Here is a 26,319-nt window from a genome sequence, read left to right as displayed (position 1 = left end):
AAAGACTTGGCTGATGGTGGACAAGACTGTGCTGCTGCTGCTGCTGCTGCGACACAGCAGCTTAACCTCTGGACTGTACAGTTGATCTAATCCACTCAGCGAGGGACACCTAAGCCCGAGACTAGTGATTTCCAGTATCAAGATCATGGTGGTCAAATTGGCTTAGTGTAGGGCCAGGTCATTTCCAATGCTATTAGACAAACATACAGTAGTTGTTCCCTTTAAGTCTTCAATTCAACAAAAAGTGTGAAGTACAAAAGAAAGAAAGAAACAATATGAGCAAAAGAAGTGACTCTCTAACAGACCACACAGGAAGCGTGGGTGAGATGTCACTTCCCATGGTTGACTTAGCGGATGTAATAATCATTGAGAATGGAACACAGAAAGTATGTATCACCTAAGTCACACCACACTTTCACAAGTAAAACAATGGAAACAGCTTTACTTGTTGACTCCTAAAGGAGATGTATAAGAAACTGACCAGCAAAGTTATTTAAAATGAGTTCATGAGCATTTGGAGAAACCATGAAAAAGCCCAAAACATTCCTGTACCTTGTGCCATTAACTCCTGGTCTGCAGACAAGCAACCACAAACCCTGGCAATCAGCTGTGACACGCCCTTTACTGAGATCTTTCCTACCATTTTAGTGTAGTTAAGTTAATCACCACCAAAACACCAGATAGGCCTGGGCAAGAAAATCTCTTGTACTTGTCCAATAAAACACTTCCAGTGCACACAGTAAGAAACCAAGAAAGCAGCAGAACACACCTTTAACTTTACAGCTCTACATTCAATGTGCACACCACATTTGTTTTGCTTTTCTTATCTTTTTTTTCCCATTGCACTCCTCCCTTTATATGACCATCTTTCCTTGGCAAAGACAAACTGTAGTCATCAAACATTGCACTGTACTTGTACAGCAGGGGTGTGCTTCATGAGCAGCCAAATAACTAACTAATAATCATACTGTTATGTTTTCGAGGAACACCAAAACGCACCAGCAGAGCAGTCATAGTGACCACGACGTACTTCCACACGGCCTGGATCTCAGCCTACAATCTGCTGGCTGAACCCTTCCAGTGTGGATTCATTAGTGAGCTGAATGCCACAGTGATTTACAGCTGCTGCAGCAACAGCTACACCGCAGCAAGCCAACCGAGGATCATTTCGCTCCTCCACTTTACCTCATTTGCCACAGCGAAAAGAAACACCGAAGGGTTACTTAGCCACTCTGCACTGCAGCTTCAGTGGACTGCCTTCTTTCCCTGGCTGGTTCGCAACAGCTGACTTAATTTTAATTATGGAGCAGACGTAGCAAGGTAAAACGTGATTGGGTTTTATAATGTACCCCATCAAATTAGAGCCGATTGGTATCGTGTGTCTGACACAAAGACATAACGCCATTAGAGAGGCAAGTCATGCAATATTGCTATGGAGAATAACCTGTCTGAAAGAGATAAGACGGGGCCTGTAATGTATCTGAATTGGTGTGTGAGCTGATATCTTTGTGTGTGTGTGACTGGTTCGAGGGAGGTTTGATTTCTTTATAGTGTCAGATCTCATACATATGTGAGTTATTTTAGGTTTGAAGTTACCTTTTCTGATTGAAGCTGTATTTCTTTTGACTTTACACAGCTTGAACATATACCAGTGGATATTGCTGCACGTTCCAGCTTTACACATTGTGATGCAGCCTATGTCCATTACATGCTCCTCTCAGCGGTTATCTACTTCAGTTATGATATGATTATGCCGAATGATGCATGCTCCTGTAGGGTTGTGTTCAAGTGGCTTTAATGGGGCTTTGTTGACTCTGTGCACATGCACTGAAACCACAGCAATGCCTTTAGAGCCATTTAGTGTGACTGTGTTGCTGAGATGGGACTGCTCTTTGGTGGTCTGAGGGGCAGAGGGTCAAAGGTTACCTATACCTCTCGAGGCTTGGTTTGTTTGAACACAAAGGTCGATAGCCAGCTGATATGGCTGGTTCAAGTCAGCATATACAGCATCAATAGTGTGGCTCATTTGCAGTTTGTTTTTCAGATCTTGTCAATCCCTTGTCAAACTGATGCTGCTCCATATTCTGCCCTGCTCTGGCCTGTGTGTTTGTGCAGCTGTGCATTATCAAACGTTGGCAATGCAAAAAACTGTCCGTGTAAAAGAAGTGCAGATTGACTATGTAGCATATTGAAGCCCTGCTTGAAAACAGGGGTAAGACGAATTTGAATGGCAAATTCTAGCAGCTTGTACCCACGTGCCCCCTGTCTTTTGAAACTGTTTGGCTCTTTGTCCTTTTCCGTGGCTGTTCCATTGATAAGCAGCATGCAGGCTGTGTGGAGGGGATTAAAGGCCTTCGCAGAGCGGAGTCCTGGTTTGATAAATGCACACTTCCTTCTGGAAGCCTTGGCTCAGACACATCAGAGGCTCTGGGTGATTAGATGGTGGCATTCACTGCTACCATGACCAAAGCATCAGGGCTGCTCTATACAATGCTCACTTGTTTAGGGTATGTGCACCACGTAGACAGCTTTCTATCAGTTTATCATGGAATCAAAGGATTATTACAATACTCTCCAACCACGCACTTCTTTGTTTCTCCAGTCACTCTCAGCCTCTCCTGTCTCATCTCCCTCATGCTCCTCCAATTATTCACAGTTTGTGCTTCATGTATTCCTTACAGAGACAGTAAGGGAGAGCAGAAATTGTAAAATCCATGTAGACAGCTAGACAGTGCTTTGCAGGGTGAGACGGATGTAATAGGATGCCAGAAAGCTGTACTCGTCTCTCCTCCTCTTCCTTCTCGCTCCTCTAGAGATTTCCAGAGCGCATCGCTGACCTTCTTCTGCATGTTAATGATATCCTGTGTTTAAATGCTGAGGGCACGGAGGCAGCCAACACCAACCCTTTTGATGCCTTCAAGATTAATTGACCTACAGGTTCTCAACTGATATTCATCCTTTTACAGGAAATCGTCAAGGAGAAGCAGGTACAGAATAGAGTTGCATGGATGAAATTTATGATTAAAGGGCCCTGTTGAAGAGCGAGTATGATAAAAAGGTAGTGTCTCAGTACCATAAAACAAGCTGAGGAGCTTCATTTAGTTCTATGTTAGCCGACTTTGCTCCCAGAGATGTGGCTGTTCCACAGGCCTAATTACCGACCTTCTGCTCCTAATTCCTGTGAAATGAGGGCAGCAGCGAGGGAAAAAGGAGATTGTGAGTCCTTTGTCTCTTTCTGTTTCCTGTCTCCAAGGTTCTAACCTCAACGTTAAGAATCTGTACTCTTCCATTTTCAGGCCTCGTCGTTTCTTAATTTAGAGTAGTCCGCAAATTACTTTCCTTAAACTGTCAAACTCGGTTGATGAAAAGATGATAGTGTCAGTCCACTACTTTAGTCCTACTAACAACTGCAAAATGGGTTTCTATGAAGTTTTGCACAAACCTTTGGTCCTCCTAATGACGTTGAAGACCTTTGTAGTTTTCCTGGAGTGCAACCAAAAGCTGAATATATGCAGTTCACTTCAATTTTATTTATATCAATAAGTATACAAATTGTCTCAAGGCACTTTACAAAATCCAGTTTGAGACCCGGCCTTAACCATAACACCAGTGAAATATTCTCATGTCTTCTGACGCTGATTTGTCTTTGTTTATGCACTGTTGTGGTTTTAATGACTTCGCAGACCATTTCAGTTCTACAAAGTGTGCACAAAGTGTTTATTAGGTCTCTGTTAAACCATTTCTCATTTGCCTATCAAGAAGGGCTGTAATTAATTGAGTGGCTTTCCATAGATCACAGAATGTCTACATCAGAAGTTCAGTTTGACTGGTACACTGGTTCATGACCATGTACATTCAAATCTACTGGCTTTCCTAGGAGCCTCAAGAGTAAGCAATTAGCAAATTTTAGAAACACACCACATAATTATACAAGTTTATACCTGCTAAAAATCAAGAGCAGCCCTGTGTTCGAATCACAATTGTGAGCGTGTTAACACAATTTCATTATCACAATGGGTGCTGTGAGCTTGGTAGCATGCTGGGAGCCTGTTCGCTCAAAGCACTGCTGAGTCTATCTTCAGACTCCCAGAGGCATCTCAGTCTTGTTTGGTGAATTACAAATACTGTATGTTGGAGTTTTTTCCCCTAAATACTCCTAAATCCTATTCATGAAATTTAAAAACTGCAAATCACGTTTTAATAATTCCAGTGTGGATTGAATCAGGCACACCAGTCAAGTTAAACACCTTTTAATTTAAAATGTGGTTTGTTTGTGTTGTACTGGGGACCGCCGGTCCAAATGCACTTCAGAGGAGGGCAGAGGATTTATGTTTGTGGATCGTGAGCAATGCTCGGGTGGAACTCTGAGGATGATAAAAAGGGGACTAAATAAAATGTGAACCATGGATGTGCTTAGGGATGGGATGAAGCATCTCAGACCACTTTTAGGGATTAGCCAAGAGTAGAGGTACTTGTTCCCTAAACCTCTCAACCACAAACGGCATTTATATAGCGAGAAGCTGCGTCCCTTACAGGCAGATAGGTCAGTCAAGCAGAACTGGTACAAAATGAGGGATGATGAGACAGTAGAAATAGGCCATCCCATAGGAGTGAAGGAGAGAGTATGGTCTATATTAGTGGTACTAATATTAGGCCTGCTGTGAGTTCATATGATTGCGATACATATGATTAAATAAATCAGTGTCTGGTTTAATTTATTTTATCCATATTATTACTAATCAGCTAAACTTCATCTCAGAAGATTGAAGAAGGAGAGCAAACAGTAAACTGACAGATTAATTATTACAGATGTCATCCTATTTTCTGTTTCTTACTGATGTTTCGAGGCTGATGTTTCTGGCGTTTGTATCCATTGTATCCTTGATGCAAACTGCGTTGAGGGCGAGCGTTGAGTAAAGAAATAATTTTGAAAGCATTCTGGAGTAGCGAGATATCTGCTTCATTAGATGTGATTAGCATTATGGAAGCTCTCTGAAGGGGATGTCTTTGATGTTGTTCACCCCGGTCTTCTGCTCCACAGTGAAACCCAATCCCCCACCCTGCACTGGCTCTCCCCCTCGTTTGCTCTCATTTCTCTCCCTGGCTCTCTTTGTCTCTTCCTCAGGGTTGGCTGATTGATTAATGCTCAGATAGGATCCAGACAAGGGTATGGGTCTAAACAGATTGTGTGTGTGTGTGTGCGTGTGCCTGTCTGATTCAGTGTCTACGTGTCTTGGTCTTTCTATTTAAAAGCACCCGAGGCAGAGACAGTTTAAAGTGATTATACAGCAATCAGAGCCCAGAACTCTCTGGGTCGTTAAAGTCACAAGCATTATAAGTATAACCCGTTGAGGCCTTACTAGCCATAACACTGTCTGGAGTATTTCGGAGGGCATAAGAGGAACTGATGGAGTCAGTGGAAGACATTTACTCAGGTAAGATGCGATATTTGGGTCCTATGGGTTGAGGGGTGGGTCCTCTGTGGATCATCCCACAGATACTTGATCAGTTTGGGATCTAGTGAATTTGGAGGCCAGGTCAACACCTCGTGCTGTTCTTGATTATTTAGTTGTTCCTAAAGTGTTTTTGTGTCTGTGTCAGGCTGCATCCTGCTGGGGGTGGCTACTGGTCTGGTTTAGGTTGGTACTTAAGTAACATCCACACTAATACCAGGTCCAAAAGTTTCCCAGCAGAACACTGAACTGTTAAACTGAACATTGAACGATGGTCAGTGGAGGTCAATGTTGTGACTATTGATCTTTTCTTTAACATTTCCTCATGTGCCATCTCAGAGATGTTCTAACAGTCCTCTTATTATTCCAGGAAAGATCAGCACTTGCTGTCTTCAGTTAACTGCTGGTATCTGGTGCTGAACCAGACGAGACGCGAGAGCCGTGACCACGCCACCCTCAGTGACATCTACACCAACAATGTTATCGTCCGCCTGGCCCAGATCAGTGACGATGTCATCCGCCTGTTCAAGAAGGTCAGTGAGACTGTCCAAAATGTCACAGTTCAATGACGGAACAAATATGTTTTCTGTATTTGTATTGAGTATTTTCAATCTGTTCATGTTTGTGTTACTATAAAGTTAAACCTTCATAGAGCAAGGTGCTCTGTCTCAGCCCACACTGCGTTAGTAAGGTGTCTGAATTCTGCAAGGTCTTCAAAGCATCAGAAGCCCCCCTGGCCCAAGGCTCTGCAGCCCTTACTAGGGTGATCCCTGTCTAGCTCGCTGTCAGCACATAGCGGGGATGACTGAGGTCTTATCCAAACATCAGAACCCTGTTTTCACCTTGCAGGCCTTCCTGTAGGTGAGCGGCACTCTGCTTACTAGGCTCCATTCACATCAGTCAGTCTGAATGCTGAATGTGCGTGTGTGATTTTGTGTCCTGTGCCAGAACAGAAAAAGGGAAAACCACTCCTTCCCCCTTTTGATTCGGGTGCCCTCAGGTAACGTTTTCTTTACTTTAAAGTGTGAATAGATGGCTCTGTCGCAGCTTGCTGGCAGACAGATTAGGAGGCAATAAATAATTTATTAAAAGCCATCTTGTGAAGCTCTGGAGAAGATTAGAAATATTGAAGCTGTATTGAAGTGTGTGAATGAGCTTGATGTGGACAAGGATGTAGTAGGTGATAAAATACAACTAGCTGATAAAAGATTATGTAGGAATATACACTGAGCGGCCACAACATTTAAACCACTGACAGCAATAAATTAGAAGTAATAGCATTGACTATTTCAATATTCAGCTGGGAAACCTGTTCATGTGGATGTTACTTAGACATGTAGCACCCATCTAGACCAGACAAGCCCCCCAAGCCCCATACCACTGACACCCCTTGATGGCGGCAGTCATCCCCAGCAGGATGCAGCCTGACACAGACACAAAAACACTTTAGGAACAACTCAGAAAAACATGAAGAACAGCACAAGGTGTTGACCTGACCTCCAAATTCACTAGATCCAAACTGATCAAGTATCTATGAGATGATCCACAGAGGCCCCTCCCCTCAACCCATAGGACCCAAAGAACCCCACTAACAACATTCATTCGCCAGCCACCACAGGACACCCTCAGAAGACCCATGTCCATTCTCTGATGAGTCACAACTCATGAGGCACAAGGGAGAGCGCCATGTCTCCTTTTAGAGGTTGTTCGGAGTTCAAAGGTTGCATTCAGAACAACAATAAAAAAAAGTGTCCTTAAAGATGTAATTGCTTTAGCGGAGGCGTGTAACATTTCCTGCTTTGAGCTCAATCAGTCGAACTGATTGCAAAGAGAATACATTTGAACAAAACTCCATTGCGTCTAAATTTTGTACGCTTTGTTGTTGTTTTTTTAAACATTCAGAGGAATTGCAATAAAGTCTGTTACAATATGACCTGCCACAGCTCTTACAGTGTGTTGCATCACGGTTGTTCGCTGGCTGATTGAACCCTCCCTGCTCCCTTAAGCCTCTGCAGTACATGCTGCAGTCTGCCTCACTTCAGAGCCGCTGATGCATACAGATGCTCGCTCACTAGTTGCTGGAGCCCACTGAGGATAGATCCCATTTATCACATTCAGTCCAAGCCCTGTTTCAGTAGGCCTTAATGTTTCCACTCCAGATAAAAAACAGAAACAGCAAATCCCTGCTGTATTACTGAGGTTATTGTGTTTTCTACGCATTTCATAATCTCGTTTAAGGAAAAAAAAAAAAAAAACTGCTGGAGCAAGATGGTGTTGGGTGAGTTTTTCTTTCTCTGATGATTAGTTTAGTTTCTGACTCACTAAGTTGCAAGTTTTTTCAGGCATAGTTATTAGAGTGGAGCAGGGTGTGGACAGAAAGGTTACCCTTGTTCTGTCTGTGAACTCTTTGAACGGTGGGTGGATGTGGTTAGAGCTGGTATGCTTGTGTTCTTTTATCATGTGAGTTGGCTCAGTCACATTTTGGGGTTTGGCTTTTTTTGTGGAGACAAAAATCTGCAGATAATGGGGGGTCCACTTGGCCAGGTTAAATTAAAGGTTATGTTTAGGCAAGTAGTAGTTACGGTTAAGGGAAGTCCACAGAAAACAATGGAAGTCCATGGAAACACAACTCGGGTGTGCGTGCATGCGTGTGTTTCTGCTTTGTCTCTACACAGCTCTTTGTCTGTACAGATGCAGCAAGCTTTTCTTATATGAAAACTCCTCCTTCCTGTATTGCTCTGACAGAATACAATACTTCTCTCAAATATGAAATGACCATTGTGCACCTTGCTAAGCCTGTCGTACACCGGAAGAATTGAGTCAGCTGTTTCACCATTAAAAGACACGTCTAATAAAGACTGACGGCGTTTACACAATCTTTTCTACAGTTGTCACATTTGACAGCAAACCACTTGCATGCGAAGGCCTGTGGCTATTGTTAGCCCAAAGCTGACACGCCACTCATACAACTTGCCTAAGTTGTACGCGTCACTCTCTAAGTGACAAGTTTCAGTCAATGTCATGTTTTATTTTGTTTCAGTAGTTTTATGGAAAGTGACACAGCTCTTACGGTGTCATACAGCAACACTGAATACGTTTAGTTTTTGGTTCAAAATGTTCTCAGCTGTCATAGCTGCAGTGACACCTTCAGTCAGACAGAAGGAAACAAAAGTCAGACAACACACTATGTGATTAGATGGAGGAAGTGGACGACATTGACATTACATCAATTTCATGAGTAATTTATCTTCTAACCTTATCATTTTTATCCATCTAATATCAATCAAATGCAACTTAAGCGACATGAAAGCTTAAAAGGCTTAAGAGTTAAAAGCTGTAATGAGCCAGTGTTGGGCTGTCAGTGAGTGTCTGTGTGGCCCTAGTTTTGGCATTGTGTCCTGCATCATTGCCACTAATTGGAGCCTTGTCTGTAGCTTTTTTAGCATGTGGAATCAGAAGGAGTTGGTAGAGAGATCACTCACATTGGCTATTCAGATTTGGGAAACAGTGCATAAGATGAGAAACAGCAGTCAGGGAAGCAAACAAAAGATTCCTCATTTTGTGTCTTCACCAAATCTGAACATTCAATTGCACAAATCTTTTTACAACGACGTAATCGTGTGTAAAGAAGGAACTGTAGATCGGCTGTTAGGCATGAGTCTTTGCTGTGTTTTCAAGTGCAACTTTTCAGCCCAGTCGGAAATTGGAAAGTTTTTGTTGTGTCTTTGCCTCTGCTCTACAGAAGACTGCATTCAAAGCAAATATTAACATACACTGATCATCAGCCACAACATGAAAACCACTGAGGGAAGTAAATAAGATTGACCGTCTTGTGACAATTCAATGTTCTGCTTTTGGACCTGGTATTCATTCATGTGGATGTTACGTAGATATGTAGCACCCACCTAGACCAGACCAGACACCCCCACCCTATAGCAATGACACTCCTCAATGGCAGCAGCCATCCCACACAAAAAGACTTTATGCACATCTCAAAAAAACATGAAGAACAGCGCAAGGTGTTGACCTGGCCTCCAAATTAACTAGATCCCAAACTGATCAAGTATCTGTGGGATGATCCACAGAGGCCCCTCCCCTCAACCCATAGGACCCAAAGACCCCACTAACAACATCCTGTTACCAGACACCACAGGACACCCTCAGAAGACCCATGTCCATTCTCGACTGTTTTGGAGACCAAGGAAGACCTAGACAATTTTAGGAAGGTGGTCATAATGTTATGTCTGATCTGTGTGTATTAACGTGGGAAAAAGTCATTCTAGCCAGATGAGCAGGAAGCACAGACAGCTTTGTGTTTGTGATTTTGTGTAAATTTTTGTATCGTTCCATTCTCAACATAATAAATTCCAGTGAGTCTATGCAGTTAGAAGAGGTGCTGTGTTCTGTTTTGTTGAACATGTGAGACCATCACAGTGAGATATCCTGTTGCTATAGGTGCATTTTCTCACCTTCTTCGAGTGAAGACTTTCTGCATCTACCTGCTGTGATGTTTTTGAACAGAAACACATGCTGTTTAGTGATGACTGAGAAAATGTCATGGTGCATGCGAATTGACAGCTGTGAAGACAATTATCTGTGCTTTTTTTCACTCTGTGGCGGTGGAGAGAGAAACCATAGTTTAAGAATTATTCCTGTCAGATAAACTGTGGAAATGTGAATGGATTACTTCTCTTTTTATATACAGTTAGATCAGACAGATTTTGACATATGCACGTAGAGTGCGGTGAAAACTCGCAGTGTTTTTTTTGTCGAAGGACATCACACATTGTCTTCACTACTTGACTCTTGTAACACATTCAAATGCAAAACGTCTAAAAGTCAAACATGCTTCATCCATCGTGCAGTAATCACAGACAGTTAGTTGTGAATGTGTCATTGCTGAAAGTTACATTCCTTTACCCCAGATGTAGGTCTTCTTAAAGAGAATTGGATCATTTCAATATGTTATTGTGATTCATTAAATGCTAATATCTAGTTTATCATTCCAGTTGAAAAAGCAATTAGAGCACAGACATGTACAATCTTTGTACCAGTTTCTGGTGGCCATTCATCCAACATAACTCACTGAAATCATAGTGTCAGCACAATCGACTTGAGTTTGTTCTATCAGGTCACCGCTGATGTCTCCAGCATGGTGCATTTTCTCACCTCTGTTCTGTCTCCGTGTTGTTTTTCAGAGCAAGGACATTGGGATCCAGATGCACGAGGAGCTGGTGAAGGTGACAAATGAGCTCTACACGGTAAGTAATGGACTGTGTCTCCTGCAGATTGATCGCTCACAACTCATCTCATTCGAAGTTCTTTTTCTTCCGCTATATCTTTCTGACATTTCATTTGCCATGTTTTGTTTTTGTTGTTGCTTCTTATTCCCTTTTCTTGTTGCACCTTCTCATGGGTGTGTGTGTGTGTGGGGGGGGGGCGGAGCCTATCCCAGCTGTCATTGGTAAGAAGCGGGGTACACACTGGACAGGTCTCTAGTCTATCTCAGGACTAACACAGAGAGACAGACAACAATTCACACTTGCACCTACAGCCAACTTAGAATCACCAATGAACCTAAGGATCATGTCTTTGGATGGTCGCGGAGATGGGATGAAAGGGAAAAGAAAGGGAGCGTAATGTGTAGACGGATGATGGTCAAGGTGGGGGCACATCCTCGGATCCTTGTCCCCCTGTTGAGAATTGAAAGGAACAGACAGAGAGAGAGTAAGGACACACTGTTATTGGTAATAGGAGTAATAGGAAATTGAATGTGTTCTTGACCCGACTAGTTATAATAACTTAATTTTTAAGGATGACAGAGGAATTACAAAAGAATGGTCTGGGTTGCAAAAATAGATTTTCAGTTTGAAAATTGATCTGCATTTGATAGATCTGATAGCAATTCCTAAAACCTTTGGATCAAATTAAATAAAATATATATATATGCCATTCCCTGCAACCTCTTATTAGAAATGCATGCTCGCATCAACAACATGATTAGTCCAGGTGTGAGGGAGATCCGAAACATGACAGAAGCAACAAGTGCACGTTTGGGCCTAAAACGCTGACATGTGGAAGCATTTTATATGTAACAAGTATGATGACAGAAAAGAGGTGGCCAAAAGTAAAAGTGTATGCAACTGGACATAGAATATCTGAAAGTATCTTTGACAATCTCTGTCAAGCAAAACAGTCTTGAGATGGAAATATAATAAATGAATCGATATTGAGTCAAAACAATCTGGAGCCTCGTGAATCGAAACAGTCCAGGAGATCAGGAGCAGTATTCGTCTCACTGTGGGGAAACGTGGCTAACTGTGTAGGAAACTTCAACCCCCAGTAGCAGACGTCTGGATTCTGTTATATTCTGACCTTATAGCACGGCACCAGGACGACTGTCACGTACCTTAGTAAAGAAGTGATTTCTCTCCTCAGAACTCTTGAGTCTTTGTGCACCATAGAACATTAGCAACTGATGCATTTATAAAGACTTTGTCTCCTTTTTTCTTGATTGGCTATGATCTCATATTGGAAGGTATCCAAGGTCTGTTTTTTAAATTGACCAACTTTGTATCCCATTTTACTATATTAAATGGAGTTCTTTGATTAATTTCTCAATCATGCCTCTCATTTATTTTACGACCGCTGGTACAATTGGGTTGATGATGATGAGTGAGAGAGTCAGGTAGGTGTAAGTGGTGAAAAGGAACATTATATTTCTTTATAAGCTGGACAGTTTCTGGGCTCGGATCGCTTTCACATCTGGTGGCTCATTCAGCTCTGGTCAGGGTTCAGGCCTGTGAGGTACCTGCCTGCCTACACAATGACTACTATTACATGTGAGAGTGTGTGCAGATTTTTGGGTTTTGGTTTTTTTGCTAGGTACATAATGCGCATGTTGTTTCCATAACAATAGGCTCTCATTCTTTTTAGGTCACCGGTTCCAGCTCAGCTGCTCTGTTATATTTGATGCCTCCACTTTGATTTGTTGTGGATATGCAGCGACTATAATGACCAGTTTCCCTGCTAGTACAATACGTTGATTTGTCTTTGTTGTAGAAACATTCCTCTCCTTCATTCTGATCTTGGTTGAGATAAAAACTCTAAAAAAAAAGATCTTTTCCCTCCTCAGCTTTCATACAGCCACACTTTTCTCTTTTTTTTTTATTTTTGATGCTAAGTAGCTTTCTGGTGTCCTGCAGCTGCTTTCCATATGTTTAAATATAAAAAAGGTAACTGGCCTCACTGATGGATGCTTCCTGTTGTGCTTTATAGCTGTAGTTTGATGAATTTATCCCCAAAAGATCCCTTATAATTAGTATTTTATTACAGCTGTCAGCAATTAGCAGTTTGACAAAAACATAAGACAGTAGTAATGAAGACAGCATGAACAGACTGGAACACATTGCACAAACAGCCAGTCGCCTCACTGGCCTCCAACAGGAGCCTGTGTGCGCTCTGCACGATGTCAGATCAAGGTAGAGGGCCTGTATTTATTACAGTCATTACTCACTGTATATCTCCAGTTTTTTTCTAAATTGTACATATTGCATATTCCTGCTAAGTTAACTTTTATTTAATGTGATGTGATGCTGTTACACCAGATAAAATTCCTGTGTACATTGTACATTCGGCAAATAAACTATTTTCTCTGTGGACTGTATTTACTCCACAGTTATTAGTAATAGCTCAAGAAGTAAATAGTTAATGATAGGAGATCCTGCACATAGATATGATGAGAGCACACGGGAGTGGTGCTGCACTGTTAATCTAACACAAGCCCTTTTTGAGGGAAGCTTAGTGCCCAATATTGGACAAGCTCCAAGCAACTTCAGCAATCTTCTGCCCCCTGAGGTGAAACAGAAAAGATGGCAGGGCTGCCTTACATGACTTATTCATCTGTGCGGTGTGCTGGGAGTCAAAATACCCAACGGCAGAGCTGGCAACCTTCCCTGATCCAGCCATCTGTAGGTCTGGACACAGACACTGTTATCATGGGTAGCATGTGCACACTGTATATGTTAATTACATTCATACTCATCTCCAGAGCCGTTGGTCAGATGTCTTTAAAAACTGACCAGGACTGCTATATTCTACACATGTGGCCATTTTCACGTGAATAAATGAAAATGCAATCATTCTCAGAAGGTTACGTCTGCCAGCCAGGCTCGGTGTGACTTCTAGTGTCAGAGTGTATTTCAGATTCACTGTGGCATACATTTTTTCTTTGTATTTGTTTTACCCATTCTGTCGGCTCCGGCTGCATAATAAAACTCAGATGCTGCCTCCTCTCATGCTCTACTTGGCCTCAACTGCAGCCTGGCTGAATGTTAAAATCAAAAAAATGTTGATGTGCCACCTCCTTCTTTCTAAATATGAGAAAGGTTGTGGGAGTTGTGTGAAACTTCACAGCTAAGGTGGAAAATGAAATTCTGTGACAACACATATACACATCTCCCTCTGAATTTAGTAATGCTAGTCATGCTGAAGCGCAGTCATTTTCATACTTGATGAATGTTTTTCTAACTTAACTCTTTTTGGAACCCCTTCACATATTTTCTTGCCACGGTTTGTCTTTATTGTTAAGTTTTTGTGGCCAGTTTTAATTAAAATGTTTTAAGTTATTAGTTTGAAAGTTATATTTTCTATTTCTATATAGTAGCTAACAAAGTTTAAACTTTATAATATGTTACTGTACAATCTGATTTCACCTCTTGTCAACCTGCTGGTAGTGGTAATGGTGTGTGTTGTATGGAAAAACAAGCTTGTATGTTATCACTGGACCCTTGTTAGTATTTCATTGGACAGAAGTAGCAAAATCAATAGTGCGGCCACATGGGGATTGCCTTGTGTTATTTCCTAACACTTTTCACTGGCTGCCAGCAAAACAAATTTTGTTAAAAGAAAACTGTGAATTCCCAATTGGATCCCTGGCAGCTCGGTGAGAGGTAAGGGAGAGACTGTGGGCTGCAGCTTTTGTTCAGATATTGTTTAAAGTGTGACGCTGCAGTCGAAGTATGAGTGTTTGTGAAGATCCTGTTGTCTTCTGTGGCTTGTTATTAACACAGACCACGAAAAGGAAGGACCTGACCAAAGCGTCAGTCACTGCCTTCAGCGAAAGGCCACAGAGAAATGTTGTTTCCCTCGCCTTCACTTGTGTTAATTTCCTGCTTTACAGACTTAATATCCCCACTGGGATCAATAAAGCTTCAGCTTATCTTATCATTCTGATCTACCACCTTGTGTCTGACGTCTACTCTTCAGTCTCTCACAGTCATTCGTTTATTATCACTGATTCTGACGGTCTGTCTCAAGTGAGGGTAGCTTTCTTTCATTCATTCATTGTTTGTTGTAACAATTTATATGTTAGATCAAAATAGCCTAGCTGCTATTCATGATCTCAAATCAGATTTATTTTAAGTAACAAAATGTGTTATACCTGAACATATCGTGGGTTTCCACTCATGTTTTTTGTCCGTTAAGTACACCCGTTCAGCTACTCATTCACACAAATGTCTGATCAGCCAATCACATGGAAGCAACTCAGTGCGTTTAGGCATGTCATACTGCTATTCTGGATCTGGAAGAAAGGTGACTTTAAATGTGACGTGGTTGATGGTGCTAGACAGGCTGGTGTGAGTATTACAGAAACTGCTGATCTGATTTGCATGCTCAGCAATCAATAGAATGGTTTGAAAAAGAGGAACAGTCCAGTGAGCAGCAGTTCTCTGGGTGAAAAGGCCTTGTTGATGTCAGAGGTCATAGGAGAATGGAGAATGTCCAGACCAACTATATTTTGGAGGCACAATGTTATGCCTGATGGGTGAATTATAATAAATCTACAGATCTTTCAAGTTAGGTCAGGGGATATAATATTTAGAGTGTGCAGAATGGGAATGAACTGCAATATGTAAGTTTTAGTTTGTGGTGAATGGAATCATACACTTTTCGTCTTGCATATATTATGAAAAACGCCATCCAACACCTAGATTTTTTTTCACCAGCTTTGCTTTGACTTTGCTCAGGAGTTAAATAGCCCTAAGCTGTTGTCAGATGACTCAACTACACACCCACACACGTGCATACACACACACACACCTCCTGTAGATACAGCAGATGTAGCTCAGTCTTCCCTGCAAATTACTTTATGTCTTTAGCTGCAGGTCCTGCAACAGTCACATGGTTCAAAGATTTAGTACATTTTCAGTGTATTTTGAACAGTTTGACAGCCTGGAGAGTGTTAGCCTAGTTTGTGTTGTCCTGGAGCACCTACATCAGTGTCTAGTAGTGTCACTCTGAGAATAGACTGCTGTCAGTATTTCCTACTCGTTTATTTTATTCTCAGGTGTTTGCCTTACAGCTTTCTTTTCAACGCTCTGTTGTTCTTGTGTCGTTCCTCTATCTCTAAAGGAGTAGTATTCATTTCGGGGCAGAAAGGGGAATAAACGGAGCCTCCTCAAGCAGCATCGCTGCCAAATATTACTATCACAGAGCTGGAGGCCAGTGAAAGATTATAGTTGCGAGTGACCTGGCAGCAAACATGTCATTTTGGTGAGCAGCTCTCAAACAGATAAAAGGAATCCCACTGTTTAAGCGGGCATGACTGACTCGGTCACAGGAAACAAATAAACAACTGTTTATGTTGACTGAGGTGTTCATAGAAAATCATGGAGGGTCTAGACGTTTGAAGACGTAGCGCACATCTGGACAATCCTTTACGAGGCTTAAGAACGGGCCTCCAAGAGCAGAGACTCCCAACCAGCATGTGGAACAAGTTAAGAAACACTAAGACTGCTCCTGTCTTGTCTAACGAGGGCTTTCTGTCACTGCAATCTTGTCATCACTATGTTGCACTAAGGGGGGAAGGCGTCAAAAATTGAGCCTCTCTGATCAAGATCAAAGTGAGGGGTTAACCTCAGAGAGAGAGCACAGAAAACAGTGTTGTCATCCTGCTGCTCTAAAGAGCTGAAAAAGAACCCCAGGTTAATGAGGAGGTGCAGGAGAAACGATGTGGAGGCCAGAGAAGCTTCAGTGAGGAGGAGAAAGGGGGTGAGCTAGAGATTTGACAGCCAAGACTTAACCGCACACAACACTGGGCCTCTGGATCCACTTAAAATATTAAACATGTAGTGACATCTGTGTTATCGCTGTATCAACGCCCAAAAACTGATTCCCCCCAGCCTTTGTGGAGACTTTTAAAAGATAGTTTCCATTTCATGGCAGTTTGTCATATTAGAAGACAATAATAAACATATGTCAATAGAACAGTTAAGCCTTGGGAAGGGAAAGGCAGTGCGTAGATATTTGTGGTTTTGTAAATGGGCATATGCAGACAAAAGTGCATGAAGGCCTATGGTGTGAGATGTGCACTGTGGTTGTCAATACAGCAATAGTCATAATCAGTCATGGTTATAATGACTTGCTATTAAAAGCTTTTCTGAAACAACTTCCAAATCATTTACTTAATAATCAAGTCAGAGCATGTGTTATTTTAATTATTGATAAATCTGTGGATTTGTAATTGTCATGTTCTTATGTTAAAATAAGTAGTGCTCACCCCACAGTGATGTTTAAATAATACTTATGTTTGATTCCCTGTAGAAGCAGTTCATTCAAAGACTGCCTGTCTGGACATGTAGCACTCACATAGACCAGACCACATCCCCACCCCATAGTAGTGTCACTCCTTGATGTCAGCAGCCATCCCCGGCAGGATGCAGCCTGACACACACACACACACACTCACACACACACACAAAAACACCCTCCACGGAAGCCCCTCCCCTCAACCCAAGTGTCAGCCATCAGTTTCTATCTTCATATTACTGGCTTTGAGTGAAAATGACTCCATTCAGACAGTTCATCTAAACTGTGAAAACAGTTACTGTATTTCCTTTTCAATATCGGTGGACTACTTGGTGTTCTGCTGATATAACTGCCAATACTAACGTTATTTGACAGCATCTGTGAAGCATCATTCAATGTCGTCAGAGCAGTTTACACCCTGGATGGTAGAAATGTGATGATGAGAAACCATATAAAATGCTCTTCTGTCGCACACATTTGCAGGTGATGAAAACGTACCACATGTACCACACTGAGAGCATCAGCGCAGAGAGTAAGCTGAAAGACGCCGAGAAGCAGGAGGAGAAGCAGTTCAGCAAGTCCGGAGATCTCAACGTCAACCTCCTCCGGCACGAGGACCGCCAGCCGAGACGCAGCTCTGTCAGGAAGATCGAGAAGATGAAAGAGAAGGTCAGGGTGCCAAACAAAAAAATGTATCATTTGTTGATGTTGGTTTCATCGAAGCTAAATACTGATGTTAGAAGAGCATTGGAGAACCAGCTCAGGTTATTCATCTATTCATCTGGAAAGTGTGAAAGAAGGAGAGACCAGGAGTGAATGTCAACAGGAGTATAAGGCTTCTGTCAATATTCCAAGTCCCTCTCCATCTTATGCAGATTTCTAGTTTGTGAAAACCGCTCTCTGCCAGCAGTGTTGGACTGGGGGTCTCTGGAGTCACACTGTAGTTTAGATGCTGCCATGCATCTTTTATGCTGGATCTTACTCTGGAATTCCTTCATGCAAATGAAACTCTCATTATCTCTCAGGTGCAGGAAATCAAACAGACTGTTGGTACAGGAGTGTTCCTCTCCACTCAGGCTGGCATCCTCGGAGGCACTGCTTAGCTCGGGAGCCGCTCACTATTTATAACCCAGCACGCTGATGAATGTTTGCCTTTTTTTCCCCCATCGCTTGTTCCTGGACTTTTGTCTCATTACTGTGTTTGCAAACAGGTTGGAAGAGGAAGAGGAAGGGAGAAAAGCTAATCTATTTTCCTCTAACACAGCAGAAATTTGCATCACAATGGCTTTGTGAAATTGGAAATAAAATGCCCAAACATAGCGTAATGTGCAAAGTAATAGTTCACATCATGGGCTGAAGTTTCTGTAGAATTGGGATGTTTTTGTTGCATTCCAAACACCAGTGAGGCTTTTCTGCATCACCTCAGGATCATTGTGTTGCTATAGTGGGCGAGGCCCATTTATTTATTTATTTATTTATTTATTGTGTACAAAAAAAAAACAACACTTTTTGCTTTTGCCATTTGAGTTGGGATTTTATCCGTAAAACCATTTCTTAATTTACCTCCAAATCCCCTTTTTGGAAATGTATTTAAAAAAAAAAAAAAAAAAAAACGTTCTGTCCCATGAAATGTGTGCAAATTAGCACAAAGTTACCCAGACAATACCTTATTTCCATGTTGCAATGTAAAATTTCACAACACTAAGCTGTTCAGTAGCAGCTTATATTCAGTACTTCAGCATTAAGAGCCAGAGTTAATAACTAACCTGTCAGGCCTGTCTGTGCCACTTAACACATTACTGTGTAGAAGCAGCGTCCTCACAGCCTTTCCAAGCTACAACTTCAATCTCCACGTGTCTGATGATCCCAAAGCTGCCGCTGCCTGAGCACACATTCAATCCCCCCGTACTGCTTAGTTTGCCTGCACTGACGATTTTCCCTTCATCCGCTCTGTCTCCTCTCTCCTCCCCAGAGGCAAGCCAAGTACTCGGAGAATAAGCTGAAATGCACAAAGGCCCGGAACGACTATTTGTTGAACCTGGCGGCAACAAATGCAGTGGTGGCGAAGTACTACATCCACGACGTCTCTGATATGATCGATGTAAGTATGCACACACGAGGCACTTGAGTTTGTTTACATCTCTCAGCTGGGATTTCTGATGTTGATTTAACTCTGCGGCACTGTCACTTTTCTCACCATCTGTTCCTGCGTCTCATTCACTCGCAGCCTGTTAGCTGTTTGTTTTCAAGCTGCTCCATAGGCCTCGGTAATTGCATTTGCCATCGTTTTGTCAGTATTAATTTCTGCATAACAAACCTAGCACTGATATGCTGGTGACTGACGGTTGTTGACATGAAAATTAGAGTAGCGATGCTTTGTACTTAGACACAGTGACATTTTTGAGTGATGATTTCAGGGGACACCATCAGCATTGACTCTCCTCTACATCTTTGTTGTCTTTGTTTATTTGTCTATGTGGATGCTGCTTATGGGAGCTTTAATGGGGCGAACACAACACGTCTTCGTAAATTGTCCCCCTCTAACTTCATTTTAAAAATATGACCCACAAAACAGACAAGTACACCTTGTATTTTTCTGAAAATGCAGCCTGACTCTGACTCAAATCTAGTCCAAGAAGTGTGATTCAGTAGTTTTTTTCTTCTTAATATCAACTATTTTCTGCTCATAAAAATATAAATAAACCAGAAAGCGATTCAAATTGTGAGATGGTGGCTGCGAAATCTCATTAGCAGCATTTGAAGGGTTGATTTTGTCTGGCAAACCAATAACGGTTGGAAGTCTCCTGGGGGAGCAGAGGCTCTATTCATGCAGTCGTGAATATGGTTAATGTGGTCGGTCTCTCAGCCTCGGGTGACCTGCTACCAGTCACCTTGCGAAAAACACATGAAGATTAAGAGGATTAATATGAAGAAGCCTTCAGTGACCGTTTTTAAAGTTGTGTTTTTGCCTTTTCACATGTCTGGAGAGTTTTGGCTTTGTGTTCTATTGTTGTGCAGTACACACAGGCGCAACCATTTAAATTTTTTTCCAGTTTCCATCAAAAACATTTTCTTTGGAGTTTCTTCTTCACTGAAGGTTCCAGACAGTAAAATATAATTGTGCGATCAAGTCAATCCTTGCCAAAATAATGTTTTGTGTTGTCTGTGTTGTGTACTTTATATGGATTTTGTTGTCTCATTTGCTGTTGGTGAGTGTGAAACAACAAGTCTGAATTGCTGTCCATGTTTTGTTTTCAATATAGAACGTATGTGACAAATGCCACTGAATGTGGTTTTGAACACTAAGGTCACGCTTCATAAAGAGTCAGTGTGTCTGTTTTTTTTCTCTCTGTGCTCTTGGCCTGGCTGTCACATTTTTGCTTGAGGCCAGACCGCCATATGGCACTGCACTGATAGATGCAAAATTTCCAGGTCAATCATGATAAGACATGATTTCAGTGACATTTCTTTGATACAATGAACATGACTTGTGGCTAAACCTGTACCAGGCTGTGTGCAGTGTGATGCTGATATGATGCTGTTAGATGGACACACAAAGAGACTGATTAGCTGTTCTTCCTGCATCATTGCTGGACAGCTTTTATGGATCCAGCCCCTGGAAACTGATAGGTCCGTGTCACCCCAAATCCTGCTGAGCAGCAGGGAATGGGGATTGTGAGCTGCTTGACTGGTTTGCCAGGGGTAAGCAGGAAAGAGGACGAAAAAGGCTTTGATTGTCATGTCAGTTTCACAGCCCACCACACATCACACCACACATTCATGCAGCGAGAAGTGAGCGTCATCGGTGACATTATTACAATTCAGAATGGCGTAAAGAGTTTATGACTCTGCTGAGAAACAATGACTTCCGTGATGAGTGTGAAACTTTAAAGCCACTGACAGGAGAAGTAAATAACATTAACCACCTTGTGACAATTCAGTGACCTGCTGGGAAACCTTTGGACCTGGTTTTCGTTCATGTGGATGTTACATAGACGTGTACCACCCACCTAGACCAGACCAGACACCCCCACCCCATAGCAATGACACCCCAGCATCATACAGCCAGACACACACAAACACACTTTAGGAACAACTAAAAAAACATGAAGAACCTCACAAGGTGTTGACCTGGCCACCAAATTCACTAGATCCAAACTGATCAAGTGTCTGTGGGATGATCCACAGAGGTCCCTCCTCTAACCCTAACATTTTGTTACCAGACACCATAGGACACCCTCAGAAGGTCCATGCCCATTCTCTGTCAAGTCACAAGTGCTTTGGAGGTACAAGGGAGACCTACGCAATAACAGGAAGGTGGTTATAATGTTATGCCCGATCAGTGTAATGCAAATGCATATAGCATATACAATACGTGTGTCCATATAATAAGGATGCAAATATGAAAATACTTGGATTCAGTCTTCTGCTGCTGCAGCCTGCTGTTGCAGATGTATGAGTTTGTTCTAGCTGTGTTTGCTTGTTTAAAAAGAGGCTAATTTTCTCCCTTTAGTCTTTGGTCTACTGAGTCACTTTGACTGAGTGGTGCAATGAGGCTTATGCACAAACTAGAGAGACAACTTCCTCAGTGGTAAAGAGTGCTAAAGAGCGTTTACTTAGTGATTTACCGAGCTGCCAGTTGCCTGGAGCTTCCTCTTAAGCTCCTCACTGCTATCCTCTGCTTAATTGGGTTACTTCATACAGCTCTGTGAGATAAGCCTCTGTAATTATCTCTGGTGTCCTACTGTGCTAGCTCCTGTAATTCTGTGAACTCTACTTCTATTTTTGCAAGCTGACCTGTTGCAGGATATAATTTGGGATTTAGTCCATAAAATGGGTCTGGACATGCCGGGAGGTACTCAGACTATAAACTGTACAAATGCCTTTTACACATTTGCATTCTTATCATTAAGATATGTCTGTCCATTTATTTCCTTCTACTTAATTGAGGTTGGGATGTGGTGGCAACAGGCTAAGCATGGTACTCCTTAAACACATTCTAGTACCCCATGAGGAATCCCAAGGTGTTTCTGGGCCAGTCGAGGTACTACTTCAGTATTCTCGGCTCACTCATCTCAGTTGCCTGCCTCGACCACCTCGATTATAGTGATGCCAGTCACTGCCTTTCTGCCGACTGTAATACCACATGTGTTTTATGTTTTTTTCTCTGATATTTTATCTCCACAGTGCTGCGACCTGGGCTACCATGCTAGCTTGGCACGCACTTTCAGGACCTACTTATCAGCAGAGTACAACTTGGAGACATCACGCCACGAGGGACTAGACATCATTGAGAATGCAGTGGACAACCTGGACTCCCGCAGTGACAAGCACAAGATCATGGATATGCATAACCAGGTGTTCTGTCCTCCGATGCGCTTTGATTACCTGCCACACATGGGAGATGAGGTAAGATGCTGTGAATGCTGCAGCTTTGCTTCTCTTTCCACCGCACCTTCACTTTTCAAATGAAGTCACTTTTAAAACACCAAAATAATTTATATTGCGTCTTTCAACCCATTTCTGTCTGTCCTCCTCAGGTGTGCCAGGTCAGTGCACAACAGCCGGTCCAGACTGAACTCTTGATGCGCTACCACCAACTGCAGTCGCGCTTAGCAACGCTAAAGATCGAGAATGAGGAGGTGAGGATTTATGATGTGTTTCTTTCCACCGCCAGCCACCCTGCCCTCCCTACCCCCTTTCTCTCAAAAACAGAAAGCCCTGCCTCATTTTCCCCCCGAGCCATCACACCATCTGAGGGCAAAACACCAAGCAGGAGGGCCACATCACCATCTGTTCTCATTGCAATTACTCTCCAATGACCCTTGCACTGCAGGAGCTGAGATTTAGGTTGTCACCATGCCAATGTTGTGTTTTTGTATGAGGACGTATATGAAATTGTCTGTTTAGTGATGAAGAGGGATTTCTCATTAAGGACCGCCGACACAACGGTGCAAATGGAGGCGATAATGACCACCGCCTGTTTGACTTGCAAGTGGCGATGGCTCTGTCTCGTCCCTGTCTCCCTGTGTCCTGTGTTCTGGAGGATAATGGATGAGCCATGCCATTACAGAAAATTACCTTTATCAATCTCAGCCCCAAACAAAACAAAAAAGAAACTCCATTAAATTTTGTGAACAGTTTGTTTCTTTGCCATACGCTCTTCGTCTTCATTGTCTTAGGCTGATTTATTTGTGGCTTGCAGGCTGCTCTAAATTTATTGTCCAAAGCTGGGTCATTTCAATGCAGTCAAATGTCATTTATTGTCCAGTGGTCAGTTAATCTGTGGTATAAATGTCTCCTTCTTTCGGAAACGTCTTCAGTTTTCAAGATTTGATGGAACAATAGCATTGATCTTCAGAAAGGAGAAAATATGACAGGGGCAAAGTAAAACACGATTCTTTATCTATTATATTCTTTCCTTTTTATAACTCTGTCTCTTCTGATCTATTCAGGTGAGGAAGACCCTGGATGCCACCATGCAAACACTGCAGGACATGCTGACAGTGGAAGACTTTGATGTGTCAGATGCCTTCCAACATAGCCGCTCCACTGAATCTATTAAATCTGTGGCCTCCGAGTCCTACATGAGCAAGCTCAACATAGCCAAAAGGAGGTCCAACCAACAGGAGACTGAAATGTTCTACTTTTCTGTGAGTTCACGTCTACCTGCCTTTTTGATCCAGACTGTTAACATGTGCTTAGCTTTGAGGTGCTGTTCAAAAATGAAGCCATCAGTCATTGTTTCACATGCTCTGTAAATAGAAATAGAATTAAAACTACAACGAATTGCGCTCACACTGATTTGAGCGACACCAAACAGTTTGACTGGGCTCACGTTACACCACATTAGATCTGCTCTCTGCTCATTACTGCCCTGATCTCTCTGTCTAGAAATTCAAGGAGTACCTGAATGGCAGTAACCTCATTATTAAACTGCAGGCCAAGCATGACTTACTGAAGCAGACGCTGGGTGAAGGTAAGGAAGCTCCTCTCTTGATTTATCTAAAGCTTGTTACATACTCAGCGAGAAATTTGTTCTTGTTCTCAGGTCAGTAAGAACAAGAACAAAGTTCATTCTGTTCAGGTCATTTATACTTCATGAGAAACTCAAGTGCAGGACTCAGAGGAAGTACTCATAGGGCCGTCCCACTGCACAATACATCACACGTGCTAAGCATTGGGGATGGGCGTCAATGACATTTTATTGATAACGATGCCATTATCGATTGTGCTTATCGATCCGATTCTTTATCTAGTCCCTTATCAATTCCTCCTGTAAATTTTTTGTTTAGAAAAAGTAGGCCTTCGTGGTTTGCAAACAAGAGGTAATAACTTGTGTAAGTAAACAAATAGAAAATTGGTCAATGGATCCTCACTAGCATTGCTCTGCTGAGACTTGTTAACCAGAGATTGTCAAATATATAACACTCTTGGTATTTAATGCCGCATATGCTTCCGCATGTTGGGGTGAAACCACACTTTCGATGATTTCATTCTCTCTGCCATCTTATTTTCCTGTCGTCAACCGCAAATCACGGGAGAGATTAGCGGTTACCCTGTGAGTATTAATACTCACTGGGTAACCACTAACCGCTAGTCACTAGCATTTCCACCATTGCATTAACCACGCCCACTTCAAAATTCTGACCAATCACAGAACAGTTGCTGGGCATCACATGAGAATTTTTTTTTGCCACAGTTGATGTATCAAGAACAAGCTGCAAAAATTCCCAAACAAGGGCTGCAGGAACGTATTTCTCGCGGAGTATTTGACAGACTTTAGTTGTCTTTCAAGGATTTCACATAAGTAGCTCTGCAAAAATTGTTGCCTTTAGAGCCTGTATTTGTGACATTTTTTAGAGACAGCATGTCAAAAAAAGAGCATGATAGCTGATGTTCGAATGAGGAATCATCCCAAAAGCAAACCACTTTTACTGGTGTCCTAACGTAGCACCCCAGTGTCCTCAGTGAATACTGAGGTATTCATTCGCCTTTCTTCTTCTCTCCCCTGGTTAATGTGTGGGTCGGTCAGTCTCTATATGGTGTAGCTTGTGAGAGGGTTTACATTTCCACCCCACAAGAAAGAAAGGCTTTCCTTGGCTCCTCCTTTCCCCCAGGGGTCCCCTTGTCACCTCAGCCATGAACAGTTTACGCCCAATCAATCAGAAGGACAAAATTCAGCCCATATCTGCAGCTGCTCCTGCATCAGGGATGCACCCAATAGGAAAGGGCACAAGGTGCAGCCAGCTGAGGCCTTGCATCAGACATGCACATGCATATTTATGGATATATTACTTACTTAATCGTTTATTTTATTTTTCGAGACTCCTTTTCCTTCCTCCTTTTGAGATTCCTTCCAAGTTCTGTGACAAACAGTCAGTTACATGTTCATAAACACTCACACCATAGGTCAGTGTCCACAGTGGAGCCACTGGGAGGATGTAAAAACAGAGCATATGGCGTCTCCAGGTACCACCCATGTTTAATTATTTAGGCGATCAATCAGGCCTGAGTCGTGCTCATTAGCCTCATTGCCTCACACTCAGAATAGCACGTTTGTGTGCGTGCGTGGTTATGTGTGAGCATGACAGAGAGAACGAGATGAGACTGGCGAGTGCCACATGGCATTTACATCTTGGTTCGTTGTATTAATAAAAACATAATGTCAAGCATCGGCACCAGGCAAGATGGTGCGAGAGTATCTGCCAGCCATTCTTTCCCACATAACAACTCACCAGTTCTCTTGTTTAGCGAATTTAATTTGTTCTTGCCACTTTGTGTGTCTTTAGAATATGTATCTCCCCTTGTCACTCAGGGAAATCCAATTCAACCCTTTTGCTCATGCTTAAAAAAAAATGAATTATGAGGTTGGTCAGTCAGAGGCAGAGATGTCCATCGCTCAGTGGGGTGATGGTTGGGGAAACATGGCGTTCTTTCCCTTTTCCACCCTTTACCATCTGCTACAATGACGTGTTGAGAATTGGCCTTCACTCTTTCTGTCTGTTGTTGGGTGGAGTGAAGAAATAATCTTGAAATTTTCTGTGCCACTGATGCGTTGCCAGTATCTTTATTATCTGAGAGTAAAGCTGTGAGATGTGATATAATGACATGCATCCACTTTGTTTTTGAGTCTGAATATAACAATATATCTAAAATTATGTGCATGTGTTGTTGGGAATCCATAACAAAAGGCTCAGTGAGCCAGCAAAGACATTGTTCAGAGTCTCCACTGATGGATCCCTCCCCGACATACACATACACATACACACACATT

General features: G+C 42.3%; 1 protein-coding gene across 1 annotated transcript in view; it reads left to right on the top strand.

Annotated features, from left to right (window-relative positions):
• Positions 1–26,319, top strand: part of srgap3 (SLIT-ROBO Rho GTPase activating protein 3) — a 54,439-nt gene that overhangs the window by 16,155 nt on the left and 11,965 nt on the right. Inside the window, exons 3-10 of the mRNA XM_047582928.1 lie at positions 5,824–5,986; positions 10,652–10,714; positions 17,526–17,711; positions 19,015–19,143; positions 22,230–22,451; positions 22,583–22,684; positions 23,498–23,695; positions 23,937–24,021. Of these exons, the coding sequence (XP_047438884.1) occupies positions 5,824–5,986; positions 10,652–10,714; positions 17,526–17,711; positions 19,015–19,143; positions 22,230–22,451; positions 22,583–22,684; positions 23,498–23,695; positions 23,937–24,021 (1,148 nt within the window). The remainder of the gene's footprint in view (positions 1–5,823; positions 5,987–10,651; positions 10,715–17,525; positions 17,712–19,014; positions 19,144–22,229; positions 22,452–22,582; positions 22,685–23,497; positions 23,696–23,936; positions 24,022–26,319) is intronic.

The sequence above is a fragment of the Mugil cephalus genome, chromosome 4, assembly GCF_022458985.1.
Source record: "Mugil cephalus isolate CIBA_MC_2020 chromosome 4, CIBA_Mcephalus_1.1, whole genome shotgun sequence".
Taxonomy (NCBI): Eukaryota; Metazoa; Chordata; class Actinopteri; order Mugiliformes; family Mugilidae; genus Mugil; species Mugil cephalus.
The sequence above is the reverse complement of the archived record's forward strand: the minus strand, read 5'-3'. Positions and strand labels throughout refer to the sequence as shown.